At 47.8% G+C, this 10,561-nt stretch overlaps 2 protein-coding genes across 6 annotated transcripts; one reads left to right on the top strand and one right to left on the bottom strand.

Moving 5' to 3' along the window:
- Window positions 1-292: 292 nt before the first annotated feature.
- On the top strand, window positions 293-1,129 carry LOC125532512 (the record flags this gene model as incomplete). The annotated part of the gene is made up of 1 exon (XM_048696555.1): window positions 293-1,129. A coding segment is annotated over one exon (573 nt), but the record flags the coding sequence as incomplete, so codon positions are not given.
- Window positions 1,130-1,208: 79 nt separating this feature from the next.
- Window positions 1,209-9,843, bottom strand: LOC125542126 (putative disease resistance protein RGA4). 5 transcript variants are annotated; one of them, XM_048705143.1, is made up of 9 exons: window positions 9,653-9,843; window positions 9,426-9,562; window positions 9,235-9,328; window positions 8,410-8,634; window positions 8,225-8,315; window positions 6,413-7,851; window positions 6,203-6,327; window positions 1,844-6,030; window positions 1,209-1,684 (listed from the first exon to the last, which is right to left on the bottom strand). In XM_048705143.1, the coding sequence occupies exons 8-9, from the start codon at window positions 6,000-6,002 to the stop codon at window positions 1,599-1,601; spliced, it is 4,245 nt and encodes a 1,414-aa protein (XP_048561100.1). In that variant the 5' UTR covers window positions 6,003-6,030; window positions 6,203-6,327; window positions 6,413-7,851; window positions 8,225-8,315; window positions 8,410-8,634; window positions 9,235-9,328; window positions 9,426-9,562; window positions 9,653-9,843; the 3' UTR covers window positions 1,209-1,598. The 5 variants fall into 5 exon arrangements, with proteins under 5 accessions (XP_048561100.1, XP_048561099.1, XP_048561101.1 ...); XM_048705142.1 differs by having other exon boundaries at window positions 6,203-6,557; window positions 7,748-7,851; XM_048705144.1 differs by having other exon boundaries at window positions 6,203-7,851; window positions 8,410-8,465; window positions 8,543-8,634.
- Window positions 9,844-10,561: the final 718 nt, after the last annotated feature.

Raw genomic sequence — 10,561 nt, 5'->3', positions numbered from 1 at the left:
TGTCAACAAAGTAACAGCGGCTAAAATTAGCTAGATAAGATAGTAGATGCATAGATAGCTCACGAGCATAGATGCATAGATGCATACAGCAGCACAGCAGAAAACCAAATCCAGAGCAGACCGCCATACACCAGAGTTGAGTTTTACAAGCAATCACACGTAGCAGAGCATCAAGACAGTTCTCAACGAGTTGAAGCTTTCATTCCTCTTGGGAAATGGATGATTTGCCGTCTCCCCAGTAATTAACTACTCCAGTATCTAATCATTGAAATCATCAAATCAAAGCTGATAAAAACCACAGCTTGCAAAGTTTCTGAACCAGTTGAAGGAACGCCAATGTCCCCTCATCGATCAGCTCGCGCGCGATGACGAGAAGCAGGTGAAGAGGAGGACCAGGAAACCCAAGCCGAGGAAGGTCGTGGAGCAACCAGAGGAGCCTCGGGACAATGGCAGGGAACTTCCAACTGAACCCAAGAGCAGCCCTGCCCCTGCCCCTGGGTGGTCGCTGCCGCCTCCCATGTACCTGCCAGTGACCCCTGCTCCTCCACAACCGTCTCCTGCAATCCAGGAGGTGGAAGCCATACGCACGGTGGTGGCGGAGAGCGAGAAGGTGCTGGAGAAGCTGCAGAAGAAGGAGGCGACGATGCGCGAGGAGCTCACCAAGAGGGCCAAGGAGCTGCATGACAAGGAGTTCAAGCTGCCCTACCAGAACCCCGCGCCGTGCACCGACGAGAGGGCAGGCTGCGCCGAGTGCTACAGGAGCAACGTGCAGGACCCGCTCAAGTGCGCCGAGGCGGTCAAGAGGTTCGAGGCTTGCGTTCGCATGGCGAGGCGGGGCGGTGCTGCCATGGGAGCTGCTCAGTAGTAGCGCTGGAGGAGGGGCTGCGAGTCGGAGCTGAGTGAGCGAGGTGTCGAGCACACGATTTTGCTTCTGTCGGGATGATTGATTGAATAACCTGCCTGGATTTTTGGTGAGACCTGAAACACCATCAGTTGTAGATTAATTCTGGTAACGGATTGCTACTGGTGTTGGCAACAAGAGGCCATGAGTGTCCTTGAATTTGGGGCGTGGCTCCATGCTACTTGCATACTACAAAATGAAACATGAATTTGCAGGGTTCAAAATTAATGTTTACTACATGCATTCTGCTGCAAAATTTGCAGGGTTCCTTGGATTTTAGTCCGTTTGTTTGGGATGAGTCTGAATATGTTGTTAGGCATAAATATTTGGGTAAAACAAACATCTTGTATCCTCCCCAGTCTTTTGGTGTACAAATTAAATATTGTATGGTGCAAGAAGCTATTCAGATACAACAACACTGGGCTACATGACAGGAATGTTGTACACGCCCCAAGGGCCAGCAGGCAACAGCAAACCAGAACAAAGATGAGATGGTCTTGGCCTAGGATGTTGATTCAGAGATGCTCGACTCGACGCCAAGCAGCAGCAGCCGCCCTACACCGCAGGCCCCAGCAGTTCTCGACGGAGAGCGACTGCGGCACAGTTGTCTTGTAGAAGCAATCACAGGCCATTCCCCTAGCAGAGCAGTGCAAGAATCAGGGATCAGGCCTGTCATTGAATAGAAGCTGAATGACCTTCAGCTCCGGCAGGCCTGCCTCCGCTCACGGACTAGCCTCGGTATTTCCTTCCATGTCTTCGGTTTCAATGGTTTGAATTCCGTTACTGCACATATCACAAGCGATGTCAGAGAAAAAACCTGTACAAACTAATGTGTTATATCATAATGTATAGCATGATGCAATTCAGGTACAAGGGATGGAATGGATGACTGCATCTGTTTGTTAAATGTGGCAAAGATAGAAGGACGTGCAGCAAGCATACCTTTATAGCAGGCATCTAGATATTTTCTGTCAATGCTGCCCAGTTGCTGCTGCAGGCATCTAGGGAGCTTCTTTATAGTAGGGCAGCGTCTAATACAAACAAAGTAGAGAGACCTGTATACTTGCGGCTCATTCGGCAGGGATGCCAGGGTACTGCATCTTACAAGCCAAAGGGATTCCAGCGATGGGGGGTGCTCTCCCGACAGACACTCCAGCGATGTCAGCCCACTGTTGGCATAAATGCGCAGTGTCTTGATGGGTGCAGGCAGACGGAGAGTCCCACCCAACATGCCAGCACAGTCCCTTATTGTTAGAGATTCGAGATGGGGAGGAAGTAAATGCTCTCTTGCAGTTGCTGCTGGTGGCTCTGGCATGATAGGACTTCTGCTTCTGGAGGTAGTGGCTTCTGGTTTCTGGAGCCCACCCAGCTGGCATGATAGGACTTGAATACTACTGCAGCCATAAATTTCTAAGGTCTTTAAGGATGCAGGCAGATTTAGAACCGCTGGTAAGCTTCCACATTGGACTAAACGTAGCTCTTCTAGGCATGGACAAAAGTGATTCATGGGTGAGGATGGCAACTCTGATACAGCTGTAGGCACGTCTGCCTCACTGCTAGAAGATACTTGGACTAACTCTGCCATGCCCTGCTGCTTGCCGAATATGGACTCAAGCTTAATGCACCTGCGAATATCCATTTTCTTGAGAGATGCCGGGACGTTGAACATCTCCACTAAACTTGGGCAGTTTTCTAAATAAAGAGACTCCAGACCTCTCGGGTGCTGACTCCTTTCAGACGCCAACGGCTCAAGAGGAGCTTGTGCATATCCAGTCAGATTTTCGCAGTTTCTAATCAGTAATGTCCTCAAGGATACCAAGCTTTGGAACACATTCTCTGGCCAGTGGACGAGCACATCACATCTATCAATTTCCAAGTTTTCAAGGTGTACAAAATAGCCCCACGGCTCTAGTGCACCTGGTCCAAAGAATGAGTTGCAGCATCCTAACTCCAGAACTGTAAGAGGGGATTTCTGGTTCCATTTCTCTTTGCTGTCCACAGGTAGAATTGAAGTGCACTCAACCTCTGATGGTGTTTCTGTATTTTTTAGCTTCAGTATCAGATTGGTCAACGAGGACAAATATCTGTCCACAAAATGGAAGATCTCTTGCTTGCCATCTTCAATTTCTAACACACTGATTTTTGGTACCTCAGGTAAATCTATCAACATTGGGCATTGCTGAACTGATAGTTTCTCAAGCTGTGGAAAAAATATTTGTTCACCTTTGGCAGCACCATCCCATCTCTGAAAACTCCCCAAGCATTTCATTTTGAGCACCTTGAGGGCAGGAAAGGCTGAACGTACCAATCTATAACCACCTCCGCTACATGGTTCTTCAAGCAATGGTGCTTCAGGTAAATTTATCAGCTCTGGGCATTTCTCAATTGACAGTTCCTCAAGACAAGGAAACAATATCTGTTCTCCTTGAGTCTCTTCGACTGCATCCCATCTCCGAAAGCTCTCCAAATCTTCCATTTTGAGTACCTTTAGGGCAGGAAACGCTGAGTGTACCAATGTATAACCACCCTCACCACAAGGTCCTCGCAGCAATGGTGCTTCGGGTAATGCTACCAACTTTCCACAATTGCTCATAAACAACTTCTCAAGGACAGGAAATATTGTCTGTTCTACTTGCCACTCATCTATTTCCCACCATCTCTCAAAAGCCAACAAATGTTCTAGCGTAAGCACCTTCAGTCTTGGAAAAGTGAAGATTGTACTGCATCTGAACAAAAATCGCAATCTTTCACAGTGAAAAAGGTGGATCTCAACCATGTTTTGCAACATACCCATGCACTCTCCTCCATAGGAATATATCTTCAGAACCTGCAGCCCACCATGAGGTTCGAACTTGTCGAGCACCTTGCTGTCGCCAACCTTAGTCCATCTTAACGACAGTTCTCTGAGATCCTTCTTGTTTCCAAGATTCGCCACTCCTGCTTCTGCTTTTTCAACATTCTCTACCTGGCGTAGCTCTAGCTGACCACCAATCTTTAAATCATGCAGCTCTCCAACATCACTGCAATCAGGGCCAGGAACTCCTGCCACAAACCATGTCAGCGTCTGCAGCTTAGTGAGTTTTCCTAGTTCTGGAGGCATGCTCTTCAAGTTCCAACATCCATGAGTGTAGAGGTGACGGAGGGAAGTCATATACTTCATTTGCCTTGGAAGTCGATCAAGATCATTACAGTAGGAAAGGTCCAACACTTGCAGGTTATATAGAATACTTGTATCTTCAGGAAGTGCTTTGATATCACTGTATGAGAGATCAAGGTACCTCAGGTGATGCAGATACATTGATTTCAGAAGAAATGATTCTGTGCCGCTAATAAAGAGCTTCAAGGCATGCAAAGATCTATATTTTGATAGATGCTTCAATGAACTTTGCATATCACTATCACATATGAGTGTTTGAATGGCAGGGGATCTTTTCTCCAAAGAATCATTCAAAATACCTTGTGTTTCTTCACATGATAAGAACAAATGCCGAGCAGTATCTGACAGCCACTCGATTTGACTTGGTTCCTTAATTGCAACGACACATTCCTTTCCCATAACAGACATTGCAATATCATGCATAAGATCATGAATTTTACATGTTCTGGAATAATACCCGCTAGAGTCCTTACTTTCCTCTAGGTCCAGAAAGAATGACCTTGAGACCAGCTCATTGAAAATATGTTTTCCAAAGGTTTCAAGACTATCTTCCTCCTGTTCTGTTATAAAGCCATTTGCGATCCATAGTTGGATAAGCTTCTCCACATTAATCTTGTAATCCTTGGGGAATATGGCACAGAAAGCAAAGCACTGCTTCATGTGTGCTGGCAAATCGTTGTAACTAAGCTTGAGTATTGGCAAAATTCCAGTTTCCTCAGTGCAAATACTGCTTCTAGATGATACAGCCTTCCATTCTTCCACGCTGGTCTTGGTACGAAGTACAGATCCCAGTGCAGTTGCAGCTAGAGGAGAGCCACGGCATCTCTCCACAATCTCACCAACCATCTTGAGTAGCTTGGGAGGCTTTTTATTCTCTGAACTAAATGCTCTGTCTAAAATAATTTCCTTTATGAAGTTATCCTTCAAAGCATTGAGATTGTAGGTTCTATCTGTGCCCATAATTCCAGCAACTTGTTTATCACGGGTTGTTGTCAACACTGCACTACCTATGCCACCATGCTGAAGACAGACCTTCAGCCTTTCCCACTTATGGACCTCTCTGTTCCAGACATCATCCAATACAAGGAGATACCTCTGCCCGCTGACCAGTTTTTGAAGTCTATCCAGTGCTGGTTTGTCTGTGTCATCATTTTTCTTGGGGGATGCTTCAACTATACTCTTAGCCACCGAATTCACATCGAAGATATCAGAGACGCAGACCCAGAGCTTCAACGGAAAATGCTTCTGAATTTCAGGTTCATTGTATATGAGTTGCGCTAATGTGGTCTTGCCAAGGCCCCCCATTCCAACAATGGGAACCACTGCGAGATCTGCATTGCTAGCTTCACCAAGTAGTATGTCAACAATATTATTCTTATCTTCATGTCTGGATCTGCTGGCAATTTCTTGCGGGTCGATGATGACATAATCTGTCTGTCTCCACTCCTTGGACACTGGTGTCTGCCTCAACTGATTGGACACCAAGAACGTCTGCCTCAACCCAAAGTCATGCATCTCCGCAATAAGAACATTGATATCCTCCAGAATCTTGCAAAGCTTGCTACCCATTCTGTGACGAAACACAACACGGTTGTGAGTAGGGAAGAGTTTTATCACATCGAATCCAAGTTTTTTGTAGTGTCCATTCTTCTTCGCTTCACGGCGGAGCGCCTCATACTTGAACTCATCAAAGACTTCGTTTGCCTCATAGGCCACTGTCTTGAGCTCCTGGAGCCAGGCTTTAGCTCCTTCTCTGTGTGATGCGGCCTGCTCCTCGGCGTTTGTAATGACGTCGAGGATGATAGGAAGCCTGCGTTTGAGAATCCTGTGCTGCTTCTCCATTCCCTCCATCACATTGTACTGGTCGAGGAGGTAGCTGGACGCCTTGTCCCTGAGCATGGCCACCAGTGGCCGGATCGCCATGGTGACCACCAGCTCCGCCATTGGAATCCTCACGCACAACACAAGTGCACTGCAGAATTAATGTAGAAGACAATGATGTGAGCAAGACATGTGTATATGATTAGGATCTGTTCTTGAACGAGTCAAGAGAAAAATCCACTCTTGCTTGAATGAATCACAAGCAAAATCCATTTTTTCTTAAACGAACGAAAAGTAAAATTCAGTCTTGCAGACATAGTTACCTGATTCGTTGGAACAGCGTACGAACAGGGGGCCTTCACGAGCGCTCGCCCAGCTCGTCCTCACCAGCAGGTGGACGCTGAGTAGCTCTGCGCTGTAGCGGCGGCGGCGGCAGCAGCCACAGAGCCTGGTCGGCACCAGCAACGACGGCGTCAGGTCTGGGGAAGCTGTGGCGGCGTGGATGTGTGGGAGTTGTGAGAAATTTGGAAGACCTGGAGGCAGCGAAGCTTGGGAATGGGTGGGAACATGATTCGGGAGAGCACATTCAGGAGACGCCATGATGGGGAATTCGGTGGAGACGTGCCGTCGCTGTGGATTCGATTCTCCTTTCGGAAAAGACGATGCTGTGGGGATTGCCTGTTGGCAACGAAATCAGTTTTCTTGACGACAGAGGAGACGTGGTGTTGGAAAAAGAGGATGCCGATGGATGAGTGGAGGGCTTTATTGCTCCACGCACTCACATGTGAAGAGTGGAGAAGAGAATGCAGTGAGCATGAATAGTAAGAGTTCTTGAGCTCTCCAATATACAACGGTTGTATACAGCCTGAGGTCTGTTCTCGAACCAATCACATTAACAATATCTAATCTTGCCATTAGCGATGCAGGCTTTAATAAAGTAATCAAAATGGCCACACCGAGGCGCCGACAGCCATCTTAGACAGGAAGGAAGATAATTTGTTTCAGATACGTTTGGTGCATCACTTGAGTAGTCACATGCTTGTCACCCAATACAAGGGGGCAAAAAGTGATTCCCTTTTCATTTTTGTCAGTCATGACACGGGGTTCACGGCCATGACATTTGTTTTGTGCATTACAAGTGTGTTACCAATGCCATGCCATCAGCATCAGCACCCAGTTGGTCACACTTATTTACAAGTTTTGTGCTGTAAACCTATTGCATCATTTGTTTCCTCTTATCATCAAGGGTTCCATCCATTTGGATTTCATCCCTACATTCTCTTTTTTTTTCCGCTCTAAAGTGTACTGAATATATTTTACCTGAATGTTTAGAGTATACAACGGTTGTGTACGTACAGCCTGAGATCTGTTCTCGAGCCAATCACAAGAACAATATCTAACCTGGTCATTAGCGACACAGGCAACGACAGCCGTTTAAGGCTGCGTGCGCTGCCATTACATAATGTCCACTTGCAGCTAGGAAGATAATTTTATTTCCGATACTACGTTCAATGCATATCACATGGGCAGTCACATGCTTCTCACCCAATACGAGGAAGAAAAGTGATTCATTTTGCACTCTCGTCAGGCATGGCATTTGGTTATATGGATTGAAAAGTGTGCTACCACAGTTTCTTTTATGCATTGCAAAGAGTGTGCTAAAACAGAAGCATGTGACTAAAACTATAGTGACGTTAGAAGATAAATTGTATTGATCACTGCCTATGGCCATATAAGAGAGGTCTTGCACTCGGTTCGCTCCAACAAGCCTAGAGAAAGCACATTTGCTCCGATGCACATATGAAATGTGACAGTGTAAAACAAAAGAAACACCGAGATTATACAGATGATCGGATGATGTAACTTACTTGGATATCACTCCAGTACACCTAGCAGATGAACTTTCTAGGAGAGTTCTCCTCGGACATCAAACAACCGTAGAAACAGTTAGGATTAAATGTATAATTTTAATCTGTTGACACATCAAACAAAAGTAGAAATAGTTAGCAATAGCACTGATGAGATTATATGCAGTATCATTTAATCGGAAAGCAATAGTTCTCATGAGATCAGACAGCCATACACAGTGCCCAAATAAACAAGGTGGTTAGCATAAACGATGCAGGTTTTAAATTAATCAAATGGCTAAACCGAGGCACCAACAGCCATATGAAAAATGTGCACTCCAATAACAAAACGTCCACTTGCAGCCATATAAATGAGGACTGTGACTCCGTCCACTCCAGCACGTAGAAAGCACATTTCCTCCGATGCACATATGAAATGTGACGGTACAAAACAGAAGAAATGCTGAGATATAGGGATGATTGGACGCTGTGACTAACTTGGATATCGCTCCAGTCCACCGAGTGGATGAACTTTCTTCTTGGACATCAGAGAGAAATTGAATTTCCACACCAATTGCCTCCCCTGCACCTGTATATAACGCATAGGAGGAAAAATTGATGATTACTTGAACTGATGTGCACATAGAGCATAGAGTTATTCAGCTAGCAAAGCACAGACATACATCACTGTCAGGCTACACAGCTGAATTCTGCTTCCTGACGCTCCTGATCCACAGATCTGGCACGTAGATGGGTGTGCGTCTTAAGTCCTGTGAATCGGATCATAGAAGAGATGGACAAAACAGGATTGATAACTTATGTTGACGGGAAGGGCGGACTGGATGCCGTCAGTGTACAGCTTGCGCCGGCCAGTTGGTTGGTGCACTGCCCCTCTCTCTAAATGTGAGCTGAAAATTCAAACACCTCATTAAGTGTGCATTTTGATACACTAAAGTGCATATCAGCAGGAAAAGTACAATTTGATATTCAAACACCTCATTAAAAATACATTTTGATATTCAGAATTAGCACAAATTAGGCAGCAGCAACATATTTGTTCCACAGATTAGCACAGTCCTCATGCCGAGACCAACACAGCCCAAATTGCCCACAAAAAATTACTACACGGATTAGCAGAATCTTCAGGATTAACACATTCATAAATTAGCATAATTTTGGGTATTAAGCAATAAATCACTGACTAGTCCATTCTCATGCTTTTGATTTGAACAAGGCATCAATAATAACATCATAAGAACCAATCAGACTGAATTGAACTTGTTCTTTACAACTAGGTAGGGGCTGGAAACTTACTGTGGAATGCACTTGGTTATAATTGATTTTAAGGGCTACAGAAAAGAATCATCAAAAAAAAATCTTATCCTAAAATAGGTTCATCAGGAGATGCGCCATCTGATGCACATATGAAATACAGTATGACAATATAAACACAAAAACAAAAAGACGGAACGCTGATATAGAGGGATGATTGGACCGGTCGAACTAACTTGGGTATTGCTCCAGTGACCACCAAGCCCTAAGAGCTTTATTCCCCGACATCGGAAAGGGGCAGAACCTCCACGCCGGTTGCTTCCCCTCCACCTGCATAGGGACAGTGCGTCTAGGCGTAAATTTGATGATTATTTGAAGTGGCGCGCACATAAATCAGAGTTATTCAGCTAGCAAAGCACAAATGTACATCACTGTCACTCTGTCAGGCTACGCAGCGCAGCTGGCATGGAAATGGGCGCGCCTCTTAAATCCGTGTGAATCGAATCGAATCGAATCGCGGAAGAGACGGACCAGCACCCGACGAGGAGCTCTTGCCGAGACCATCTGCGAGTGCGAGAGGAAGTAAGAAGGGAGGTCAGAAGAGGATACGTCAGGAAGGAAGGAAGCGGAAGGGGAAGGGGAGTGAGCGAGTACCTTGAGCGGTGGCGGCGGTGGAGGGGGGGAGGGATGGAGGCCGCGGAAGGTGAGTGGGAGTCTGACGCCACCGCCGCCATGGACGGACGGGGAGCTTCGGCGGCGGTGGGGTTCAGGAGCGCGGCCGCGGCTGGAGACGGTCCGACTGGCGAGATCGGCGGAGTATGGGCTGGGCTTGACACGTTGGGCGATTGTGTTGGGCCTAAGAGCATCTCCAGCTGTTGTGCCTCCCCATGGACGTTTTTTTGTCCGGCTGGGACTGCGCCGACGCAAATTTTGAGTCTGGGTGGTAAAATTTCCAGCCGTCTCCACTCCAAGCATCTCTGCACCTCGACGAGTAGGACACGTGGCGGCAGCTCGAAGGTTCACGAGCGCGTGGTGCGCAGTGAGGAAGAGCACCGACGCCCAGTGCCCCGCCGCGGCCAGCGATGCCAGGAGGAGCTCGCGCACCGCCGCGGCCTCCGAGCTCGACCATCGACGCTCTGTTCTCATGCCCCGCGTGCCCGGTGTTCCAGTGCCACCCCGTCCTGCGCCCATGCCGCGCCGTCTCGAGCAGGAGGAGGCCACCTCGGCGGTCCCAGCCCGCGTCGTCCTAGTTGCGCCCGCAGGCTCGCATGCTCGCCCAGGCCGTGGAACCGGAGGCTGCTGACGCGGGTAGCATCGTCGTGGGCGGAGGGGAGGATGCCGGACACGGCCGCGACGGCGCCCGCGTCCATCAGCGAGGCCCGGCCCTTCGAGTAGGCGCCCCACGTTGCAGATCACCACGAGAGCCAGCCTGCGGATGGGCGTTGGCTCAGCCCCGCCGGAGGAGGAGGACGTGGCCGCAGTGCGGGGCTCGGCCTACAACGCGTCGTGGCCACGCGCCCCCTTGCGCGCCCCACGCTTGAATCGCCGGAGGCAGAGGCAGAG

The sequence above is a fragment of the Triticum urartu genome, chromosome 1 (genome assembly GCF_003073215.2).
Source record: "Triticum urartu cultivar G1812 chromosome 1, Tu2.1, whole genome shotgun sequence".
In the NCBI taxonomy this organism is placed as follows: domain Eukaryota; kingdom Viridiplantae; phylum Streptophyta; class Magnoliopsida; order Poales; family Poaceae; genus Triticum; species Triticum urartu.
This window is presented reverse-complemented; position numbering and strand designations above follow the sequence as displayed.

Excerpts from the sequence above, each read along its gene's own strand:
- LOC125542126 (XM_048705141.1), bottom strand. The coding sequence starts at position 6,002 with ATGGCGGAGCTGGTGGTCACCATGGCGATCCGGCCACTGGTGGCCATG. Across the intron at positions 1,685-1,843 it reads TCTAGATGCCTGCTATAAAG|TAACGGAATTCAAACCATTG; the intron begins GTATGCTTGCTG and ends TGATATGTGCAG.